Here is a 25,880-nt window from a genome sequence, read left to right as displayed (position 1 = left end):
TCTAAATGTATCACAAGTATTAACTTTTTTAAAGTTTCACAAAAACCTTGTGAAGTAGATATAATCATCATTTTATAAATAGGGAAAATGAAAAACAGAAAGTTACAGGCTTTTTCAAGATAATATAATTGCCAGGAGGAGGATCTGAGTCTCACACCTAGGTGTTCAAATCCAGTATCTGAGTTCCTTATCACTACAATATACCAGCTTAAGCAAAGTAGATTACAGGGGGAAAAAAATTTAAAAACATACTATTCATTTGTGTCTAGAGTAAAAAGTTTCTACTGTGAGCTTGAAACTTGGACTTGTTAACAATCAGGATAATGAATGAATTCAATCCATATATATATTATATATTACATATACATATATGTGTAATATATATATTTAATATAACATAATATATAATCATTTGAATGGGATATATTTTATATATAAATTTATTTATACGTAATATAAATTTATGTATTATATTATATTATATATATATTATATATTATATTACATATAATATATATTTTTTAAGTGAACTAAGAAGGAAAAAAGAAGAAAGCAGGCCACTTCAGAGAGAAGTTCTGTCAACTGCTATCAGAAACTAGAATTTGTATTCAAAAGCTCTCTGGCCCACCATCTCTAGAAAGGGGTCAAGTAGGTAGAAAAGTCTGTGTATAAGCAGAAATGATCTTGAATATTAAATGAGTTCAAAGTTGAGAGATCAGCATAGAAACAAATAGAAATGGAAAAGAATAAAAATGATGGTATTTTTCTTCTCTCACAAATACTAGTTCTACGTCATATATGTTTTCATTTGAATGGGATAGGAGAAAAAGAAGAGAAGTAGGGAGAAAGAGACTGGCAATAGTTTGGAGAAACAGTCTCATTTGATAATTAAAATCCGGCCTTATACCAAAAGTGTTTTAAGGTGATCAGACCTAGACTTGGTTTTGACTTTGGGAATCAAAGTGTTTAATAAGATCAAGCTTCAAATATTTAATGAAGAAAGATAGATGACATCTGAGTGTTTATCATGAATGTGTCTGGTATTGAGCTGTGTGCTTTTACACGCATTCTCACTTAGTCTGCCTAACCATCTATTAAATGAATACCTTCCATTCTATGGAATAGAAAACTGGCTTAGAAAAATTAAGCAGCTTGTTCTACTTCAACTAGCATGTAGCAAGGCAGAGACAAGTTTGAAGCCAAGTTTGGCACCCTAAAATGTTCTATGTTATAAAGATTTTATACATCAATGGTTACCAAACACAGGAGGTATCAGAATCACCATGGATGCTTTTAAATACAGGTTCTAAGGCCTCACCCAAATCGACTCAATCAGATTTGGGAATGCACTGTTTATCGTAGTCCATCTTCTGGTATCATTATTTTCATCATTCTCTGTATTCCTGTAGAGTTCAGTACCTTCAATGGAAATGTCTTTAATTTCAGCACTGATTTACATTCTCAAGAAACTTTTTCTTAGATTTATTTGAATCTAAACATGACCCTACACATCACAAACTGTATTTATATAGAGAGTGAAGTTTCACTTCTTGACTACTTCTTTTTACTATCCCCATTTTCTTAAATTTCAGAGCACTCAAAAGTTGTACCTCATGGATTAAGGCAGATGGCAACAGGCCAAGTTAGTATGCCCGAATTCTTTATGTACAAAGTAGTAATATCCTTGGTTAAGGCTTTGGATATAGCTACGTCATAAAATCTGGTTTAAATAAGTTAGAATTGGCCCAGACTAAGAGACTTAATCTTCATTTCTCTTTTTTAGCATGTACTCTTGACATTAAATTTTAACACACAAAAATATTGACCTTACCTCTCCAGAAACCAGAGCTATCACCATCTTCAAACTTGCTGTTTGAAAAACCTATACAAAATATAAAATGAAACAATTTCCTGTACCTCTGTGGTAATAAATAATAACAATAAAAATAATAACCACACAGGGATTACTAGTTATGAAGACTTTTTAAGATAAGCAGTACACAATTGTATACATAGCTATCACATGCAAATTCACTCAGGCTGTAAACAATTTCTGCTTTGTGTCAGTTTATCAACTCCATTCTCTTAAGGTTAAAAACAACTTTCTTTTCAGCCAATTCTATATTACCTCAATTGTCACATACTCCTCTATATGCACATCGGCAAAACAGAGGAATATGTCAGTATAACCACTATATGTTTTCTATTTCAAACCATCAAAATTCTCAAAATTTTACAAACTCAATCTCTTCATCTGCTAAGGACAATACAACTAAATTATAATCCAATAACTCAATGATTTTCTCCTCAATAACATGAAAATCTTGTTAGCTTCTTTTTGTTTACTCTTTTTAAAAAAGTCATCAAACTTACTTGTTTGCTTTCAAACTTATTTCCTAAAAACCTACGTCTAAGAGTTATGCATCTCTGGAGCATACAGACAGGTCTCTAGAACTAATTTTAAAATTATTCATCAGTAATCTTTCATAAAATTAAAAAATGTTTTTAATAAGTTTAAATAAAATAATCTTTAGTGCAAAGGCACTCAGGGAATATATACCTTCAAATTAAATGTCAATATGGAATGTCTGTCAATCAGTATTTAAACTCAATTATTAAAAAATCACTCAAGTTTTGATTGTAAGATATCATAACCAAGTAATTACCTCTGTTTCCAAAACTCTTTCCAACTCCAAAACCACCCATTGTGGATGTATTATCTCTTTTATTAGACTCACCAGCATCTGAAAAAGGTCAGATTAAACTCTTTAACATACAAAATTAAGTGTGTCATCATCAAAAACTAAGAATTAAATGAATTTCCGGCGTAAAGGGACTTCCAAGGATGGGACTAGAGTAGCATAGAAACCTAAAATTAATTAACATACCTGCAACTTAAAAGAAAAACTCTTAAATTATGATACCAAGGTAAAAACAAATCTACTACTGGTGAAATATAGCTTTCTACTTATTGGTATTATATTGGAGACCTTCAAGCAGGAAAATTCTGCTCCATAGTTTTCTATATGTTGAATTCTCATCCTGATAGAGCCAGCTATTATACTCTGCCCTGTGTGAAAGTCATTGCTATTGAAAATGCTATACTGTGTCCTGTTTAACTGTTCTATTTTTTTATTTTTCTATTTCTTATATTTATCACATCCTTTCCACTTTTAAAATTAAAACAAGGGAATACATAAGAGAAAAACCTAAGACTACCACTCCCCTCCTGGCCTCCGCATTTCACCATACTATTTTCCCATACTAACTTTCTTAGCTTTGTTTCTCACTACGTAATTCTAAACACCCAACATTTTAATTCACACCAAACAACTCCAAAACTCCACATTGTCAACTGCTAATTTTACATCTTTGTACATGCTATTCCTTTGGCATAGCATTCCCTACTTTCCTATTTGTCTTATCAAAATTCATTTCATTCTTCAAAAAATCAATTATGTGAAGTCTTCCTTTAGCCCTCCAGTCATAATTTATCCTTCTTCCACATTCCCACAGCATACTATCTGTACCTTTTTAAAGGAGTATTTCTTTCCATGTGTTTCTCTACCACTAAATTAAAAATCTCGAGGGCAGAGATGTGATAGCAAGAAGCAGGATTATTTAAAATAAAAAATTAAAAAAAATAACAGGAGAGACATCCAAAACAGCATAAAATGACGCTTTAAACTATCACTGAGAAAAAAATTAAAGCATTCCCTGTGATCCCTACATACTGTCTTACTTACCTCTGTAATACCCTTGTAGAGGGGAGTTAAAAGGGATCTGTGTAACTTCTAAAACCACAGGTAAAATTGTGTATGCCCAACTATAAAAGTATTTTAATCAGATTTCAAAGATGTGTGATTCAAGAAGTCCAAGCTACTTAGACATACTTCACAGGACATAACAAGCTAGTCGATATTTTAAGCAATTAAGAGTTAACTTCGAAAACCACATTATTAGTTATGCAAGTTCTACTGAGAAGAAAATCAAGATTGAAACTATATAGGCCAGGCACGGTGGCTCACGTCTATAATCCCAGCACACTGGGAGGCCGAGGTGGGTGGATCACCTGAGGTCAGGAGTTTGAGACTAGCCTGGCCAACATGGTGAAACCCCATCTCTACTAATAATACAAAAAAATTAGCTGGGGGTGGTGGTGCACACCTGTAATCTCAGCTACTTGGAAGGCTGAGGCAGGAGAATTGCTTGAACCTGGGAGGTGGAGGTTACAGTCAGCCGAGATTGTGCCATTGCACTCCAGCCTAGGCAACAAGAGCAAAACTGTCTCAAATAAAAAAAAAGAAACTATACAAAATGTTGGAAGAATCATACGGAAAGTAAGTTATACTCATGGGTCTACAAATGTCCCAGGTTATAGAAAATATAAAGCTAATTGTTTAAAGTATTAACAACTGAGAGTTCTGATCAGAAATTTTATGTGTATTTCAATCTAAAACATGAAAATAATTTGTGGTAAAATCTGCCTCAGTGATGATTTTCTCACTGAAAAAGGTTTTATTCAATAATATTTAGAAGACTGTATCAAAATATCACATAACCTCTACTAAAATGTAATTTAAAAATATATCTAAATACTAAATATGCTCCTAAATATATTATTTCTAATGTCAGTAGTAGCTAATAAAACCTCATTTGAATCTCTTAGCACAATTACATTGTTCAAATAAGCAATGCATCTTAATATGCAGTCTTAAAAACCAAAATATATGTGATATTTGATTAATCATTTCCATTAGTGGCAGAAACATGTCAAAATATAAGACTCAAATTTGCGTTCACTGTATCTAAAGAAATTTTCCAAATGTCAAATAAAACATCATGCATCTTTTAGTTTCCACAACAAAAATATCTGAAAGTATCAATAGAGTTTTTCAAAAAATAACATCTCATAAATTCAAGAATAAGTGTCAAGTATGTTTACCAAATAGCCCTAGCTATAGCAACCCCTAAAAGAAAAAAAAAAAAAAAATGACCATAGGGATTTTCAAATAAATTTAACTTGAAGTTCTAATATGTTATTGCACTATAATAAAATACAGCACATAGTATTTCTAGCATGTTAATATTAAGTCTAAAAATGGACTGTAGAAAGAGGTTTTGCTGTGTCATTATCTGTCATATCAGCTGGTTGTCCTAAAAGTAAAATTTAAAAATCCAATAATGGCAAAATAAGCTCTTAAAAAATTAATACTAATGAGCTAACACATGTTTCCTATACTGCCTTTTTCTTGAAAAATATAAAATTCAAGAAAGAGTCCTTCTCACCTCTAATCCCTGAAGCTTTTACAAACATTCTTCCCACGTCAATTGATGGAAATCAATATCATAAACATGTTAAGAAGTAGCTCTGTGAATCATCCGTCCATCCAACCCATCCATCCCTCCAACCAATCTGTCTAATCAACTTAACACTACTCCCTACTAGCCCAAAGAAGTAAAACAGCAAAAAGAAAATGAACTTGGAAAAACGATGAACTCATTATCTCAACACCAAGTCTACTATACACTGAGTTACAACAGACTTAGTTTTGTGCCAAACGGCTATGAAAGCCTCTGTATATACAATTATTCAACAGTTCAGGAGATTAAGGAAAGACAAAGATACTTACCTCTGTTTCCAAAATTCCGCCCAGAGGCAAATCCACTTTTCATGAAATGATCTCTTCGAGAAGGTCCATCATCCATTTCTAAAGCAAACAACATTTTGAAGTCAGTCAAATAAAAACAAGTATCTAGTACTTGCAAACCTTAAGCCTTCTCAATGTGCCACATGTGGCAAAGAAGAAATTTTACATAGCAGTAAAAAATATGACAATCAGCCCAGTTAAAAAAAAAAAATGGCTATATGAATAGCTCTCCAAAAGAAAAATAAATTGTGACTAAATCTCACTCATAAAGAATTAGAAATCAAAAGACAGCAATTTTTAACCTCAGAATTGAATGGAAAACAGTCCTTTCCGTTCCCTGAAAGAAAACAACAAAATAAATAAATTTTTAAAAAATGGAAACCAGTCTTAAGTTTGCTAATAGCCAGAACAAAGACACAGGGAAACAAGCATAAAATGTACACTGTATTTAGAGTATAAACTAGATCAATCTTGATCCTAATTTAAAAGGTGTATAATGAAAGTACAGTAACATGAATTTCTCCTCTGGATACAATCACATGGTTATCCAGAAAGACACACAAAAAAAGTTTTTATAAGCATTGTCTGTAATACCAAATAAATGATCAAAGTGGAATAAAGAAATTATGGTCATCCATACAATAGTATGCACATAGATTTCACAGAAATATACAGCATTCAACATTAAAGAGCTCACGTTCTTCAACAATGGAGAGTGTTTACAAACTGGCCATGTAGAAGGCCATAATGCAAATTCAACAAAAGAGTTCAAAAATCAATTCATATACATGAGATTCTCTTATCACAATGCAATCAAATCAAAAGCTATTAAATATGAGACAAATTGTTTAAAATCCCATTTGGTGACATATTTTTAAAAACACTTCTATATAACCCACAGCTCAAAAAAAAAAAGAAAAAAAAAACACACAATGGAAGTTTAAAAATACTTCAAATTATATGATAAAAATGTGACTTTATCAGTATTTAAATATTTATGCTAGAAAATAAGAACTCAATAAGCTTAATAGCCATCTCAACAAGAATACTAGAAAAACAAAGTAAATCACACAAAAGTAAAGGAAATAAAGAATGAAAATTAATAAAATAGGAAACAGCTTTGGGAGACCAAAGTGGGAAAAGATGCTTGAGGCCAGGGATTTGAGACCAGCCTGGGTAACATAGCAAGACCCTATCTCTACCAAAAAAAAAAAAAAAAAAAAATTAAGTAGCTGGGTGTGGTGGTGCACACCTGTAGACCCAGCTACTCAGGAGGTTAAGGCAGGAGGACCACTTGAGCCCAGGAATTCAAGGCTGCAGTGAATTATGATTAAATTACTGCACTCCAGCCTGGGAAACAGGAGACCTTGTCTTTCTGTCTGTCTCTGTGTCTCTATTTTTTTTTTTTAAGGAAACAAACGTAATATAATAGCTCAAAAAGGCCAAAACTTGGTTCTTCGAAAAGACCTATAAAATTTGCCAGGGTAACAAATTACTAGAGGACCAATAAAGGGGGTGAGGGGAGAACAGATACAAAGATACAAATGAACAGTATTAGAAACGTGTTTAAAAAGAATCTCAGAAGAGAAAGACAACTAGAGAACTTCTCTGAACAACTTTATGCTACTAAATTACAAGAAATGAAAAAGTTCCTAGAAAATTAACTCACCAAAAGTGATTCAAGAATCAATAAAAAACCCAACTTTCCTACAGAAGTTAAATCAGTACTTAAATTTCTGCATCAGAAAGATGCAGAGATCGTGTTTTACAGGTGAGTTCTATCAAACTCTCAAAGGACAAATCATTCAACTGTCACACAACTCTTCCAGGAAACAGAGAAGTAACTCACTAATTCATTCTACAGACCAACATAACCTTGATATGAAAGTTCAGAAGAAAATTATAAACCTCTTACTCATAGATACAAAATCTCAAAAACAAATATTAGCAAACCAAACCCAACAGTAAATTGAACGGATAAAATATATTATAACTAATTGGGTTTATCCCAGTTTGCAAGGGTATTTAACATTACAACATCTAAAAAAGGTAACATACATTAATAAAAAAAAAAAAACTAATCTCTCCAGATAAAAGTATATGACATATACTTTTTGAAAGTCATGAAAGTATTTAACACCTTTCATGACTTAACATATACTTAGCAAACTAAGGAATGATGAGCTTGTTCACAACAGCAAAAAAGGAAACAACCCAAATGTGCATGAGAATTTTTTTGTTGTTTTTGAGATGGAGTCTTGCTCTGTCGCCCACGCTGGAGTGCAGTGGCGCGATTTCGGCTCTCTGAGACCTCTGCCCCCTGGGTTCAAGCAATTCTCCCGCCTCAGCCTCCTGAGTAGCTGGGACTACAGGCGTGTACCACAATATCCAGCTAATTTTTGTATTTTTTTCGTAGAGACAGGTTTTCACCACACTGGCCAAGCTGGTCTTGAACTCCTGGCCTTAAGTAACCCACCCACTTCGGCCTCCCATAGTGCTAGGATTACAGGTGTGAACCATCGTGCCTGGTGGGTAATGTTCTTATAATTAGTGGTGGTTCAAAACATTAAGCTTTATGGTTTTACATAGGACTTTAATACATTAGATTTTTTTAATGAAAAATTCTTCAATAAAGATTCTACAATAAAGTCACAGGGTAACAATTATTCTTGGGAATCCTACTTCTCACTAGTTGGAAAAGAAGTCATTATATGAAAAGATACTTGCAAACGCATGTTTATAGCAACACAATTAGCAATTTCAAAAATATGGAACCAGTCCAAATGCCCATCAATCAATGAGTGGTGTATACATACACAATGGAATACTATTCAGCCAGAAAAATGAAATGAAATAATGGCATCTGCAGCAACCTGGATGGAATTGGAGACCATTATTCTTAGTGAAGTAACTCAGGAATGGAAAACCAAATAGCAGATCTTTTCACTCATTAGCAGGAGCTAAGCTATGAGGATGCAAAGGGTAAGAATGATACAATGGACTTCGGGAACTTGGGGAAAGGAGTGGGATGGGGGGTGAGGGATAAAAGACTACAAATTGGGTACAGTGTATATTGCTCGGGTAATGGATTCACCAAAATCTCACAAATCACCACTAACGAACTTACTCATATAAGCAAACACCACCTGTTCCCCAAAATCCTATGTAAATAAAAAATACATTAAAATGATGGTACAAAAGTATAAGGTTCTAAGAAAGAATTAACCCAGTTTACCTTGTTATTAGCACACAGTCCTAAGGAAAATATACAATTATTTCCTTTCCATTTTTTAGTAGTTTTAAATCTCACAGTAGTTTCACAGGTAAATGTGAAGGTTTACATTCACTTTCATGAATGTAATGATATGCTGTCATTGATATATATCATGGCAGTCCCCATAATACATATTATACATAGCAATAAAAATAAGCCCCTAATACCAATAAATGATGGAGTATAGATGCTCTTCCTGAATGCTACGAAATCCACGAAAATAAACCAAAAGAAATAAAAATGAAGTCCATTTAAAATGAATTTAGTGTTAGTGTACACAATCCCCAACAACTGACCACAAAGAATATCTCCCAACATAGTTACACTTGGACCAAATCCAAAGAGGCTCAAATATTGAACAACTTAAAAAAAATCCATATACTAAAACCACCAAGCAAAAGAACCCAATTATGTATGAGACTTCAGTATGAGCTCTAGGACTCTATAATCTTCCAACCTTTCTTCACAGTGATTTGCCTAAACCAGAATGAGGAAAATTAAAGGAAGATGAGAAAAGACTTGGTGGCAAAGAGTTCTGAAACTATTTAGTGGTGCTTAGGGCTGCCAGCTGTCCTGACTTCTAATCCCTTTCATTATCCAAAGTAGCTAAAATACTAAACACTTAGAATTCAGTGTCAAGTCTTTCAAGTAGAGACCTCAGAGTATAACAGTAATGTGCATTCAAATTACCTGGTGATCTCATTAAAACATACATTCTGATGCAGTAGTCCTGGGTGCGGTATGAGATTCTTCAGTTCTAACAAGTTCCCAGGTGATGCCAATGCTACTGTTCTGTCAATCACATTCAGAGAAGATTTTTATATCCACCAAAAGACATGAACTAGAAAATATTCTTAAGAGAACCATTCATAATAGGCAAATACTGGAAACTACAAAAATGACCATCAATATTTTAATTTATGGTATATTTACATAGGGAATATCATACATCCACGAATAACCTACAACTACTTCTAACAACTTAGAGAAAACCTCAACAAAAAAAGAACATAATGTATGATGCCATTTTATATGACTGCCATTTATAGGGAAAACTGATCTATGCTGTTAGAAATCAGAATAGTAGTTACCTCTGGACAGAAGCACAGTGCCTGGAAGAAAAAGGAAAGCTTCAAGGGTGCTGTTAATATGCTGTTTTTCTTCATCTGAGTGCTGGCTTTCAGGGAGTGCTCACCTTGTGATAATTTAGTGAGCTGGACATTTATGCTGTGTATCATACTGAAATACATATTGAATCTATGTGTACGCTATGCTTCAATAAAGTTGAAAACAAAAAAAAGAATCTGCCCTGGCCTAGACAGTTTTATGAACAAATTCTATATAACTTGTAAAAAACAGGTAATTTTCACATTCCAGAGCTTATCGGAAAACATGAAAAGCTTGAAACCAAAATCAAGTGAGGACAACATGACAGAAGAAAACTATACACCCTCAATCTTACATTAATTCAGAAGTGCTAACTAAAATATCTAATTTCATCCAATACTACAATAAAAGAGCCATGTAAGACTTAGCCCAGGAATAAAAAGTTCATTTAAAAATTAATTTACTACATTAATAGACATAAGGGAGAAATAATAGAAATCAGTAATTCTAAAAAGCCATTTGAAAACATTCAACTGCCATTCCTGAACAAAACAAATATTCAAGTAGAAATGAAAAGAAATTATCTTGGCATGATTAAAAAAAAAACCAACTATTAGTAGCCTAATGCAAATATCATAATTATAAAAATTTGGGAGCATTCCCATTGAAGTGAGGAAAAGCCTAGATGTTTGTTATTTCTAGTACTCGTTAATGAGCTGTAGATTTTATCCAATGCTTTAAGACAACAAAGAACAAAATCATTTAAGAGATGAAATTTGCATCACACATCAACAAGGAAAAGACAGGATGCTTAGATGGTGCTGGAAAAACTAGGTTGCTATGTGGAGAGAAATAAAATTGGATCCCTATTTCTCACCGTATTGAAAAAAAGGGATTCAATGGTACCTTTAAAAATTGTTAAGATGGCAAATTTTGTATTATGTCTAGTTTACCACAGTTCACAAATACAACTCCTCAATAACTAGAGGCCCATGGCCAGAGCTGACCAGAAAAACTTTAATGTCAAAGATCCTTTTTTGTGAGTCATTTAGGAATACTCATACTGCATACACTACGTCTTGATTTCACACTCAAAGATGGCCACCATGATTAAAAAAGGGTGAGTTCAGATGATTAAAAGCTCAATGTGAAAGGCAAAAGTCTAAGGAAGATAATGTAGGAGGCTACTTTTTGACAGAGATGGGGAAGAGTTTCTTAAAACTACAAAATCAAATTCAGAAGCAAAAAAGTTATTTAATAACTTCAGAATTAAATTTTTGATTAATAAGGCATATCATGAACAAAGCTGACAGACAACAGAATGGAAGAAGATATTCAGTGTCTAAATCAGGAAAGAGCCTAAAATCTAGAATATTAACAATGCCTGCCAATCAACAATAGGAAGAGCTAGCTCAATAGAAAAATAAACTAAAAATATGAACAGGCAACTCACAAAAGTAGAAACTTACAGAATAACAACATGTATATGAAGAGACAGCCAGATACATGCATATTAAAGCAATGACGCTGGGCATGGTGGCTCATGCCTATAATCCCAGCACTTTGGGAGGCCAAGGCAGGAGGATCACTTGCGCTCAGGAGTTCAAGACCAGCCTGGGCAACATAGCAATACCTCATCTCTGCTAAAAATTTTAAAAATCAGCCAGACATGGTGAGCAAGTCTGTAGTCCCAGCTACCCAAGAGACTGAGGCAGGAGGATTCCTGGAGCGTGAGAGATTGAAGCTACAGTGAGCTATGATCACAGCACTGCACTCCAGCCTGGACAACAGAGCAAGGCCCTGTTACCAAAAAAAAAAAAAATTTTTTTTTACTTTATACCCAAATAGACTGGCAAAAATTAATTAAAATTAAAAATGTCAAATGTTGGTGGGAATATAGGACTATGAGAACCCTCACAACCTAATGACGGGAGTATAAACTGGTATAGCTATTCTGGAGAGCAATTTTTGAAATATTTAGACAAATTAAGTCCATTATCCCTTTCCATAACCCTGTAATTCTACTCTTGAGTCCACTATTCAAAGTAATTCTCACTCTGGCCCATAAATAAACATATACAAGAATGCCCATCCTATGGTAGCAGAGGGGAACAGGAGGTAATCTCAGTGCCTATCACGGAGGGAAAATAGGGGTAGATAAAACTTGGTGATAAAAGTATATGAAATACCATGCAGTCATTAGAAAGAAGGAAATCAATTATCAATTAGGAATATATCTTAAACAGTGACCAGGAGAAAATTAAAAAAAAAAAAATCTTAGGCACGATAATTTTTCTAAGTTAAAAATACACACCAAAATATGCTTAGAAAAACACACATTTAAAAACATACACAGAGCACCCATGTCCTCCACCCTTCCTCTCTGTGCTGATGCTGCCCGGCTCATATCAGCCTCTAGCCTGCTTTCAATTAGTTGCGGAGTTCCAATGAAGAAGTATCTGAGGTTAATGTGGAAACTACCAAACAATCTGTACTATCAAGATCATGTTGGAAGACGTGGGAATGAATGATTGAAGGAGATGATGACCCAGTTCCTCTACCAAATGTTAATGAAGCAATATTTTAAAAGGTCATTCAATGGTGCACCCACCATAAAGATGACCCTCCTCCTCCTCCTGAGAATACTGAGAAGAAAAGTGAACAGATAAAAATCCTGTTTGGGATCAAGAATTCCTGAAAATTCACCAAGGAACTCTCTTTGAACTTACTGTAGCTGCAAGCTACTATCAAAGGTTTGTTACATGCAAGACTGCTGCCAATAAGATCAAGGAGAAAACACCTGTGGACATTCTCAAGACTTTCAATATCAAAACAACTTTACTGAAGGGGAGGAAGCCCACGTACACAGAACTAATGGTGTGAAGAAACGCGAAATGTGCCTGACACTGTAAAGATTGTTCCAAATATTAGTTGCACTGCTCTAGAGTTTATAATTATTAATACAAAAAAAAGTAGACAAATACAACAGCAAATCGACTGCATTAGCAGAATACTGTCATTGTACGTATAGTTTGAGTACAGATTCCAAACCTAATGCTGAGTTTCTTCTAGTGTGATTAAAAGGTTTTTTTTTGTTTTTTTTGTTTTTTTTTTTGCTCTGAATAAAACGGAACTGCGGATTCTCTATAGAAACTAACGTTTTGGTATTTCCCTCCTTTTGTAAAGCAATTTCTGTCTAGTTTGTAATCCAGTTAACTTTAATGGCCTTTTAAAAGTTAGCATTGCAAATAAAACTTGCAAAAAGTTTTCTGGAAAAAAAAAAAAAAAAAGACACACACACACAAAATAATTGTTCCTTTGGGGAAGGGGAGGGCAAGAAACCCCTGAAACTTCCTCCCACAAACAGCTTGTTTCAAATCAAACATGAGTAATGAAGAAATAAGCAAAAGCAACATAGGAGCTGTACAATATAGTGAGGACAGAGAGGGAGGAAGGGAAGGCTGAAACTAGCATATACTTAAATCTCAGAGACTAGAGGATCCTGCTCTCCCACACAAAACTGCCTGGCTCTGGCCCAATCACTTCACAGTAGAGCCCATCAGTGCATCCCTGCACAGAGTTGAGTTTCTAATCAGCATTTTAATGATCCACCCTCAAAAACAACAAGGCAACTAAGGTTCAGCAGAATTTTTTTTTAAGAGACAGGGGTTCACTCCATCAGCCTGACTGGAGTGCAGTAGTGTGATCAATGCTCACCGTAACCTCAAAATTCTATGCTCAAGCAATCCTCTTACCTCAGCCTGTTGAGTAGCTGGGATTACAGTTGCACATCGCCATGCCCAGCTAGTTTAAAAAAATTTTTTGTACAAACAGTGTCTCACTTTGTTTCCCAGGCTGGTCCTGAACTCCTGGCTTCAGGCACTTCTCCACCTCAGCCTCCCAAAGCAAAGGGATTACAGGCATAAGCCACTACAGTTCCTATTGACATTTTAAAGCCAAATAATGTGAAATTGTTTTCACTTAATTTTGGAAATAATCAGATAATACCAGTTGTTTAGAAGGGTTTCCATGACTATTAAATAAAAGCAAGATATAACAGGATTCCATTTCTATAAAATACAGAATGAAAAGAAGCAGGTCTAAGTACAATTTTAAGAGCATGAAAAGGGTATGGAACGTAAGCATGCGTAAGCAAATGAAAAGCAAGACAGGTATTTATAATAAAAGGAATATATGTATTAATATATTATGCCAGTGGTATACGATCACGTATGCGGAGAATATACACAGGAATCTAAAAAATCAGAGTCAATAGACATCAAATGGTGGCTAAATTTAGGGGCTAAGATTTCAGATTTTATTTATCCCTTTTTACTTTTTTTAAAACAATAAGCATATTTAGGTTTTGGCTTGGCATACATTCACTGGCCTGGTTTACTTTTTTTTTTTTTTTTTTACATTTTTCTAATAAGAAAATTTTCATTAAAAAATAAAAAAATTATGAAGAACTACAAAAAGTACTTGTTATCTAGAAGAAGGTAAGCAGGCAATCAATATTTTTCACTAGTGATTTTCATTAGTGATTTCATTTCATTAGCCTAAACATTCATAGGTCTAATGCTAAAAAAAACTCAGCTTTTAGTTGGTGGTTATTTCAGTCTAGTTTATTGAAAATTCCAATATAAAACAGTGTTATGCTTTAATATACTATAGATCTAAGCTTTCACTCCTTTACAAATAATGGCTTCTGTTTGTACCTCAAAAAACCAGGGTTCTCCTAGCGATCTATGCAAATAGACAGGTTAAGGGGCATCGATTACGTTTACCCATTTGTCTTTCTGGAATACTCTAAGTACACACAGTTTATATGGTAGAAGCAAAATTAGCCCTTTGCTGGGGTTTCAGCAGGCAGGATTCCAAGAACTTCTGAGAATCTGAGTATTTCTGTATTAAACCACTGTGTTTAAATGTTTATAAAAGATAAATATGTTTTGAAAATAGCAAAAGCATCTCTTTTAAACTTAACTTTTGTCAAGATATTTACCCTGAACTTAAGAAAGATCCTCATGAGAACTAGATTTGCTTTAACCTGATAAACTAACTCTCAAAGTATCCTCACATTTTGGAAACTACCTCACCACGGGTGTTTTCCAACATAGGCCAGGTTTCAGTGAACATGCAGCTCCCTTGACCATAAAATGTTTTACCTCATCTGCTAATTTTTGATAAGAGAAATGATAAAACTACTACCTGATGCCACCATGCCCTCTTCCTTTTATGCTAGTCAGCCTTAAAAATAATAGTAACTCAATTTAGAGACTCATAGTAAAGTCAGAGTTACTCAAATTCACCGAAAGTAGATGGCGGTTGCCAGGATTAGGGGAGAGGAGGAAATGGAGAGTTATTTTTCATTGGGTACGGAGTTCCAGTTTGGGAAGACAAGAAAGTTCTGGGGGTGGATGGTGGATGATGGTTACAGAGTGATGTGACTGTACCGAATGCTGCTGAACTGTACACATTAAAATGGTAAATCTTACGTTATGTATACTTCACCATAGTTTTTTAAATGTTTTTGTCTTGTTTTTAGAGACAGGGTCTCACTCCATTGCCCAGGGAAGAGTGCAGTGGTATGATCATAGTTCACTATAGCCTTGAACTCCTGGGCTCAAGCAATCCTCAACCTGCCAAGTAGTTAGGACTACAGGCACAGACCACCATGACCAGCTAATTTTTAAAATTTTTTTTTTTTTTTTTTTTTTTGGAGACAGAATCTCACTCTATCACAAGGCTGGAGTACAGTGGCACAATCTCGATTCACTGAAACCTCCGCCTCCTGGGTTCAAGCGATTCTCCTGCCTCAGCCTCCCAAGAAGCTGGGACTACAGGCATGCAGCACCACACCCAGCTAATTTTTGTATTTTTAGTAAAGACGGGGTTTCACCATGTTGGCCAGGATGGTCTTGATCTCTTGACCTGATCCACCTGCCTCAGCCTCCGAAAGTTTTGGGATTACAGGCGTGAGCCCACCAGGCCCGGCCTAAATTTTCTGTAGACATAGACTCCAACTATGTTGCCCAAGCTGGTCTCAAATGATCTCAGATGATCATTTGATCTCCAGGTCTCAAATGGTCTTCCTACTTGAGCTTCCCAAAGTGCTGGGATTACAGGCATGAGCCACTGAGCCTGGTCAAAATTATTTTAACGCAGTAACAATTGCATTTCATCCTGCTTTGGACTTCAACAATGTGAAAAACTACTGCTGTGAGCTCAATTTCCCAGCCTAGTCCTACCACTTCCACCCATCTTCCCATCTACATCCACTCTGTAAAACAGAGTTGGACAATCCAAGGGGAAAAATGATGGTGGGAGGGGCAACCAAAGTGAAAAGTTCACAGTGAGGTTGGGAGGAGGGTGCATCAGGAAGGATATGGGTTCCTTTACCTTGACACTTGTTTCTATTGTTCTCCTAAGACCTTTCCCAAATTAGTTTTCTGATCCCAAAGAAACTCACAATATCCTGATGGTATGGCAGATTTGGCTTAAACAATTATTATTGTGACAGGTCATCACCATTGTAACCTGCTTCAACAACCTTATAGTCCTATATTCTACTCCCTTATGTCAGGAACCCTGATGATGATGATGCCCTAGCAGCCTGGAAGCTGAATGTGCAACTTCCAAGTTGGGCAAACGTTTTATAGTAACCCATTAAATCAAATAATACAGTCTATACTTTCCCCTCTCTCAATTCCTCTAACTAGAAGTACCCCCATTCCACAATATCCAAATCAGAAGGAACTTTCACTAAATTTGTTAAAACACCCTCTACAAGATGTCTACTAGTCTGCTGCTCTTCATTCACTAGATGAAACCCTTAAACTAAAAAGGGTTTTACCGTTTTCCAAACATACCACATACCTGATGATGAAGTTGGAGTCCTGTTAAAATTGTCTCCATTTTCTCCAGAAGAATACCTATCCTGTAAGAAGGAAGAAAGAAAAGACTAGTTTCCTACTTTGAATATAAATGTGTCATTTATTTCACAAATACTAGAAAATTGTAACAATTGGGCTTTATTCAGAACAAAATAATGACATACTGTATGGTTTTCTAAATCACTGGATGTTTCTTTACTAATTATTCCAAGACATCTTCACTTTAACATTGTATATATAGTACTAACATATATCACTAGAACAGTGGTCAGAAAACTACAGCCACAGGCCAAATCTGGTGGGCCACCTGATTCTGTAAACAGTATTGGAGCACTGCAACAGCAAAGTTGTGACAGACAAGTAAGGCCTATAAAGTCTAAATTATTTATTATCTGGCCCTTTATAGAAAGGGTTTGCTGACTCCTGACTTAAAACAAAAGTTTAGTCATTTAAGTCACCCATATTCCTGAAAAGTACAATCAGGATGGGTGTGGTGGCTCTCGCATGTAATCCCAGCACTGTGGGAGGCTGAGGCAGGAGGATCACTTGAGCCCAGGAGTTCAAGACCAGCCTGGGCAACATGGCGAAACCCTAGCTCTACTAAAAATACAAAAAGTTAGCCAGGTGTGGTGGCATGAGCCTGTAGTCCCAGCTACTCAGGAGGCTGAGGTGGGAGGTTCACTTGTGCCTGTGAGGCAGAGGTTGAAGTGAGCCAAGATCACACCACTCACTCCAGCCGGGTAACAGAATAAGACCCTGTCTCAAAAAATAAAAATAGAAAAGAAAATATAATAAAATATCATTATAAAATCTGACAAAGTAATACATGAATAAACCAACACTGGTCAATATACACTACTGTGTGCTGAGTTCCATGTATTACAGTATATTCATCAATACTATAGAGTATTAGTGATTTAACACTAATCTTTGTTCTAGAAAAGTACCACAGAAATTTTTAAAACCTCTACTGCATTTATAGTGAAACCAATTAATGATACTCTCATGTTTTAAAAAGGAATTCACTGGCCGGGCTCAGTGGCTCACACCTGTACTTTGGGAGGCCGAGGTGGGTGGATCACCTGAGGTCAGCAGTTCAAGACCAGCCTGACCAAAATGGAGAAACCCCACTTCTACTAAAAACACAAAATTAGCCCGGCATGGTGGCAGGCACCTGTAATCCCAGCTACTCAGGAGGCTGAGGCAGAAGAATCGCTTTAACCCAGGAGGCAGAGGTTGCGGTGAGCCGAGATTGTGCCACTGCACTCCAGGCTGGGCAACAAGAGCAAAACACTGTCTCACACTGTCTCAAAAAAAAAAAAAAAAAAAAACAGATTCACTGTAAAGTAAATTCACTTATGGACTGAAAACAATTTATATATACAACCTGCCACTGCACTACAACTACAATGAAAAGGTATATCCTCAGCTATAGCATCAGAATATTCATGGTTAATTTTAATCAAATTTGCCATAGCGGTAGCTGAAGACTGTCTTTGCTCTCAAATACTAACTGTTCCACTTTCCCTACTTTAGGCTAAAGAAAATTATTTACTATTAACACACAAGCATTACATTGGCAGTGGTCGAATTACTGCTGGATTTAGAAAATTCAACTTGTTATAAAATCAATAGCTGAATGCAGGTTAATTTTGGAAACTTCCAACATTTCTCTGGACAGCTCTAGATTAAGGACAATTTGAGTAAATTTTTTTCTCACTTCTAACTCTTAGGGTGTCCTTATCATCAATCCACACCTTTACTCCTTCTCACATAAACTTCCTTTAATTATGGCAAAAGTTCAGAATAGAGCTCCGAAATTCTTGCACATGACAATCAGAATTTAATAATTTAAGAATGAAAGGAAATCTACAGATGATCTCTTAATCAACTGACTATATTACAACAGTTAAAATGTTCCTTCAAATAAGTTCATTTAACTAAGTCCCAAACCTAGAGAGAATGCACCAAGGTAGGCATCTTTAGCTAACATCTATTTACTACAATTTCTTTCACAAAGACACTGACTTTTAAAACTATTTTAAGGCTGGGCGCGGTGGCTCAAGCCTGTAATCCCAGCACTTTGGGAGGCCGAGACGGGCGGATCACGAGGTCAGGAGATCGAGACCATCCTGGCTAACACGGTGAAACCCCGCCTCTACTAAAAAATACAAAAAACTAGCTGGGCGAGGTGGCGGGCGCCTGTAGTCCCAGCTATATGGGAGGCTGAGCCAGGAGAATGGCGAAAACCTGGGAGGCGGAGCTTGCAGTGAGCTGAGACCTGGCCACTGCACTCCAGCCCAGGCGACAGAGCAAGACTCCATCTCAAAAAAAACAAAAAAAAAAAAACAAAAAAAAAAAACTACTTTACAAAAGCTCAAGAGTCGTCCAAACATTTTTCTGAGTCATCATGAAGAGCACAAAGATAACAACATACTTGAAATGCCTTGGGGTTTTGGTAATTGCTACAGTAAAAAAAAAAAAAAAGTTCCAGTTTATTACTACCACAGACATTAAAACGAGAACAATTATCCAATATTTTACATTCAAAATCTGAAGACTTTTTTCTTGTTTGCAATGCTCAACATACTAGAGTGAATAGAGCAAAAAAAAAAACAAAAAAAAAGACTGTTTTTACAAGTGTTATAAAACACTCTTACACTAAAGAACTGAAACACTTATTATTACTCTTCAAGCTATGGAACTTAATATCCCACATACGTCCAACTTACAAATTCCAAGATGAATTTTGAAAAAAGACATCAAAAATAATTTCCAACAGAATTTTATCACGAAAAACCTTAACCAGCTGGGTGTGGTGGCTCACACCTGTAATTCCAAAACTTTGGGAGGCCAAGGCAACCAGATCACCTGAGGTCAGGAGCTCAAGACTAGGCTGTCCAACATGGTGTAACGCCATCTCTACTAAAAATACAAAAATTAACCAGGCATGGTGGCGGGCGCCTGTAATCCCAGCAACTCAGGAGACTGAGGCAGGAGAATCGCTTGAACCCAAGAGGTGGAGGTTGCAGAGAGCCAAGATTTGCACCACTGCACTCCAGCCTGGGTGACAGAAAAAGTCTCTTTCTCAAAAAAAAAAAAAAAAAAAAAAAAAGGAAGGAAAAAAAGGAGAAAAGGGGTCACAGCAGATGAAATTAAGTTAAAGATTTTGAGATGAGATTACCCTGGATTATCGGCCTGAGTCCTAATTGCCATCACAAGTGTCCTTGTAACAGAGAGGTAGAGGGAGATAACACAAAGACCCACAAAGGAGGTGGCAATGTGAAGACAGAGCCAAGAGATATGCAGCCACAAGCCAAGGAATGCCTATAGCCACTAGAAGCTAGAAGCAGCAAAGATTCTGTCCTAGAACCTCCAGAGAAAGGGCAGCCCTGCTGACACCTTGATTTTTAACTTCAGGCTTCCAGAACTATAAGAATAAATTTATGTTGCTTTAAGTTACCCAGTTTGTGTTAATTTGTTATAGCAGCCACAGAAAACTAATACATTGGCCTTCTTCTTGTTGCCCTAATACCCCAAGTTTGTTCCCTTCTCCTTCTCAAAGGTTCCTTGAGAACCTGTGCACATGATGTCCTGCTGGGACTCCTTTAAGTCTCAGGCTCATGAGTCACTGTCTCAGAGAAGCCTTCCCTCTCCAACTAAATCCATCCTACACCAGTCTCACACACACATTTCTCTAATTTTTATAGTACTTTTCACTATAATTATTTGGTTCTCAAACATGCTTATTCTGTCTTCTCCAGTAAAATACAATGTAACAGCAAGCACCTTATGTTCACCACTATCTCTCCATCACCTACTAGAACTCAAAGATATGCTGATTGAATCATAGTCTTGTCATTAGCTTACCTCTTAAAATACTTAGCTGTAAACCATTATTATCTCTCAAACTACCCAAATGCACCAATTCAGAAATTTCAAATGTTTAACACGTAAGGGTTCTCATATGCAGCTACAAATAAAAAGGGCATTTTGATGAACACATTTTTTTCACCTGTATTCTTTTCAATTTTGGCATATCATAATACGTTTATTTTCTAATCTCAACAATTATTACTAACCTTGCTACTGCTGCTTAATAAAATTATAACTGTGGATGGTCTAATTACTCAATTACTGTTTCCACTTTAACCACAAGAGATTTTGCCTTCTGAAATGTGCCACAAAAATGGCAAATAGATCAGACAGAAGTGATCACTATACTAGCTTACTTTCATGGTCAGTTAACAAGAAGCCTTACAGCTAGTAAGTAAGCAACGGAATTATCTAATATACTCACCATACCCATCCACTCTAACACTCACCCCAATAAGCCTGCAGGCAATGTGCAAATGCCTAACCGTTGAGATTTCTGGACTATATAATTGCCAGATTATCAAATCTTTCTTAACTTCACATCTTTCGCTATTCTATCCCCAGGTGGTACACTCACTTTAAAATCTAGAATTGAGAAGTTCTACCCAAAATTCTATCAGTTCTACTAGAACAATGACATATTATTTCAAAATTATATAAGCGTATGTCAATATTAAGTCTCCAAATAAAGTTCCTGAGAAGCACTCAGAAAAAGATCATCACAGACAAAACTGCTATAAATTTAAAAGAAAAGGCCAGCTTTTTCTTGAAAACCAAATTCAGTTAGAACAACAAATCAAAATGGTGTCTTTAAAAGAAATGGAATAAAAGACTTTAGATTTCTTCTACATAAAAATGTAATGTATTCATCTCTAGTTTCCACTTTTTTTTTTTGAGACAGAGTCTTGCTCCATTGCCTAGGCTGGAGTGCAGCTGCCCAGTCTCAGCTCACTGCAATCTCTACCTTCCGATTTCAAGCGATTCCTCTGCCTCAGCCTCCCGAGTAGCTGAGGCTACTGGCGCGTGCCACCACGCTCAGCTAACTTTTTGTATTTTTAGTAGAGAAGGGGTTTTGCTGCATTGGCCCGGCTGGTCTTGAACTCCTGGCCTCAAGTGATCTGGCTGTCTCAGCCTCCCAAAGTGCTGGGATTACAGGCATAAGCCACTACACGTGCCCATCTCTGCACTTTTTATTCAACCTAGCAAGGCAAATAAAGATCCTGATTGCACCATGTTCCTTTGAGTCAACTAAGCCCAAGAACTAATGGCACAACCAGCACAACACCAGGTGTTAAGTTTGCAGACAAATGCAAAAGACATACTACAAATTCACCCAACACAAATGTATTAAGCATCATAAGGTAGACTTATCAACATATTCAATTTAGTCTTCCCAATGTGAAGAAACTGTTATTGAATGGCATAAAAATCCCAAAAAGGTAAATCTGAAAGATTCGACAGTCATCCTTAATTTCAGAAACCCAATGCAATAAATATGCACAACATGCTACAGTGCAGCGTGCTGCTTAAACACTTCATGAAGACAAAAATCTCAAACTAAGAAAAAGAAATGGACAGATGGCTATTAAAACCAGGGGGAATAAAGTATGTATCTGTGAATTAAACTTTGTATTATAACAAATCTATTGAGAACAAGGAAGTAAAAGAACTATAAAAAATGTCCTCTGAACAAGTAATTCCATTTTTGAAAAAAATCACCAAATTAAAACAAATAAGACGTAAACATTAATGACAATACCAGAGTGAGAAGTTAACACCACTGAAATTCCTACAGAAGTTGTAATATGGAATAGTTAGTGATGAAGTGTGAAAAAAGATGGATTCAAATGTTACTATCATATGGCTGGGTATGGTGGCCCATGCCTGTAATCCCAGCACTTTGGGAGGCCAAAGTGGGAGGATCACCTGAGGTCAGGAGTTTGAGACCAGCCTGGCCAACATAGTGAAACCCTGCGTCTACTAAAAATACAAAAAAAAAAAAAAATTAGCTGGGTATGGTGGCACACACCTGTAGTCCCAGCTACTTGGGAGGCTGAGGCAGGAGAATCGCTTGAACCTGGGAGGCAGAAGTTGCAGCCGGCCGAGATGGCACCACTGCACTCCAGCCTGGGCAATAGAGTGAGACTCCATCTCAAAAAAAAAAAAAATTAGTTATATACTATCATCAAAACTATATAAAACATGTTTCGGCCAGGCACGGTGGCTCACATCTGTAATCCCAGCACTTTGGAAGGCTGAGGTGAGTGAATCACCTGAGATCAGGAGTTCAAGACCAGGCTGGCCAACATGGTGAAACCCCATCTCTACTAAAAATATAAAAATTAGCTGGGCATGGTGGCATGCGCCTGTAGTCCCAGCTGAGCAAGGCTGAGGCAGGAGAATGGCTTGAACCCAGAAGGCAGAGGCGGCAGTGAGCCCAGATTGCACGACTGCACTCCAGCCTGGGTGACAGAGCAAGACTCTGTACCAAAAACAAACAAAAAATGTCTGGAAAAAACAAAAGAAACTTGACTAAAAAATTTAACAGGAGTGCCTGTCTATTGGGCAAGATTTGTAGGTGACTTTCTCCTCTTTTCCCAAAAAAGCTGTAATATTTTTATGATGAGAAGAGAACTATAAAAAGATAACATAGTCCAGGTGCAATGGCTCGCGCCTGTAATCCCAACACTTTGAGAATTTTGCCTGAACTCAGGAGTTGGAGACCAGCCTGGGCAATATAGTGAGATTTCATCTCCACAAAAATTTTTAAAAATTAAAAAAAAAAAGGTAACATGTTATTTCTTTAAAAAAGTTCCAAGACAAGAAACATGATAAATTTATATTAGTATTTTGGGTATTTTAATATAAACGTCACATATAGATCAAATTCAACTAAGACAAAAGATTGCATATTTTATATTTTTGTCTAAAATAAGAACTTCCACTAAGGCAAAACCTGAAATCAAAGTGTCAGAACTGACATACACTCAAACTGGAAATTCTGAAGGGGGAAAAAAAAAATCAACTTGTAGAGACACCATCAAGTAAGTAACACATGCAAAAATAATCTCTTATATTATCTTTTAAAGTACCTTCTATTAATCTTTTTAAAGCCCATTTCCAAGTGAGAACTGAAGCCCAAAAAGCTTACCCCACTGTCCCCTGCTAAATTACAACGTAACTCCCCAAATGTCATTAAGAAAAAAGACCTGAAGATTCATACAAACTGACGTTACCAACTCAATCAGCCTGGTATCATTCATTCTGAGAGCCCTCCTTGCACAAAATCAATTTTCAGAATTCAAAATATCTCCCAAAACGTAATTATTGTTTTCAATTTTCCATACAAGGGTCTTTCACTGATATCAACCACATTTGTCCAAGTTTGCTTTCACCTGAAGAAGTCCTAAATCATTGAGATTTAAATTAGGTCATTAATATTGTTACATTTATTTTAGTTTTTAATTATCAAATTTTCTCAAGCTATTGTATCCTATACGAGGCGTAGCTTGCCTCTTACTCCCCATATAATAGTTAATAACAATCACATGGAGATAAACACTGGCACAGACTGTATAATTTAGAACTCTCACCACAGAGATTTTCAACTTTGATAAAATCCATAGCATTTAATAACTCAACTTTAAATGTTATTACCTTCTCAAATATGGGAACATAGGAAGACATATGAGGGTTGATTTCTGCTTCCCAATCTTCATCTCCCATGGTGGCTTCAAGTTCTATTCAGGAAAAAAAAAATGCATATTTGGACTCAATTAGATCAGAATCATAACTTTAAAAGTATAAACTCACTGTTTCACATACACCTCTTGAAACTACCCAACTAGGTGCTGATACCCCAGAAGCTTTTTCCAAAGAAGGAATTAGGTCTCTTCTTATCTAAAGGTGGCATTTATCTCCTTTTTTATCTTTAAAAACTAGTCGAACCTCTTACCTAGTCATTCTAGCGATCACCATGTTCCCAGCGAGCCTTAGGCTTTTCCCAAAAATCTGTTCATAGAATTTATCTCCTCCCTCAAAGAGTCTCCAAACGACTTATTGAATATTAAGGAAGAGGAAAATTTTTTCAGAAACTACTTAAGATTTCTCCCTTCCAGATTATCTCCCTTCCAGATTAACGTCTAAGGTGGACAGGATGTTTGCTTTGGGGTGTTGGTGTGCGCAGGGGCAGGAGTATGGGAGTTGGTGGGGAGGTGGCAATTGGGTGAAGAGGGAGGCCTTGGATTTTAGTGGGAAAGGGAAGAAGGGCAGGGTCGCCCAAATCCTACCGACAAAGGACAATCAGCTTCAACTAGGAGGGTTTGTACACAAATGGTACTAGGACCATCTCTGTTCAGAGAAAACGCGGTGTAGAGGCCGGGAAGAAGGCCCCTTTGCCTCCTCTGCAGGCCTCAAGCCCAGACTTTGGGCACCCAGGGGACTCTTGAGACCCTGAGGCAGAAAGACTCCGAAGGACAGCTTCGAAACCCCGCCTACCCCATCCACTCTTTGACCAAAGGCCGGTTACTGGGGAGCCCGTACGACCGAATTCAGGCCACTTCCCGCAGAAAGGCAGCCCACTCACCTCTCCGCTGTTTGCTCTCCCAAGTCCTCGCAGGCGCCCGCGCGGCTTAAACGGCTGCACGTGCAAGACGCCCACTGCGTCAGGTGCGTGCTCCAACAACAAATGGCGTCTGTTAACGATTGGCTGGTGCCTAGCGCCACCAGCAAATCATCGCTCAGATGTCCAGTGGCGTCCCGCCTCCACTTCTAGCCTGCGCATTCCCTAAACGCTAGCGTTCGTGTACCTATGGCTACGCTCTGGCCTCCTTGCCAAATGGCCTGTTGGGCCTACGAGTACAAGGCTGGCCGAGGGCCCACTCATGTCCACGTTCTCTGGTGGGGTCCTTATTCTGGAGACGCTCTGGATTTTCCGTGTGCAAGCTCCACAAGCCAAAGATGTCCACCTGCCTTTTTCTAACAAAAAATGATAGTAAAAGGGGAAAGGGATAATGCTCTCCCTACTCGGCCTCTTCGGTGCTCTCTCCCATTTTACACATCGCAGTCCCTGGGCAG

The 25,880-nt window shown here is 36.7% G+C and overlaps 1 protein-coding gene across 4 annotated transcripts in view; it reads right to left on the bottom strand.

Moving 5' to 3' along the window:
• The window catches only part of DDX4 (DEAD-box helicase 4), a 72,028-nt gene extending 46,570 nt beyond the window's left edge, over nt 1-25,458 (bottom strand). For all 4 annotated transcript variants that reach the window (XM_065546274.2, XM_073993454.1, XM_073993453.1 and 1 more), the window contains exons 1-6: nt 25,390-25,458; nt 24,462-24,544; nt 16,912-16,972; nt 5,634-5,711; nt 2,667-2,744; nt 1,832-1,882 (exon numbers count right to left, since the gene is read on the bottom strand). In XM_065546274.2, the coding sequence (XP_065402346.1) occupies nt 1,832-1,882; nt 2,667-2,744; nt 5,634-5,711; nt 16,912-16,972; nt 24,462-24,530 (337 nt within the window). In that variant the 5' untranslated portion in view covers nt 24,531-24,544; nt 25,390-25,458. The remainder of the gene's footprint in view (nt 1-1,831; nt 1,883-2,666; nt 2,745-5,633; nt 5,712-16,911; nt 16,973-24,461; nt 24,545-25,389) is intronic.
• Nucleotides 25,459-25,880: the final 422 nt, after the last annotated feature.

This window comes from Macaca fascicularis, chromosome 6 (genome assembly GCF_037993035.2).
Source record: "Macaca fascicularis isolate 582-1 chromosome 6, T2T-MFA8v1.1".
Taxonomy (NCBI): Eukaryota; Metazoa; Chordata; class Mammalia; order Primates; family Cercopithecidae; genus Macaca; species Macaca fascicularis.
This window is presented reverse-complemented; position numbering and strand designations above follow the sequence as displayed.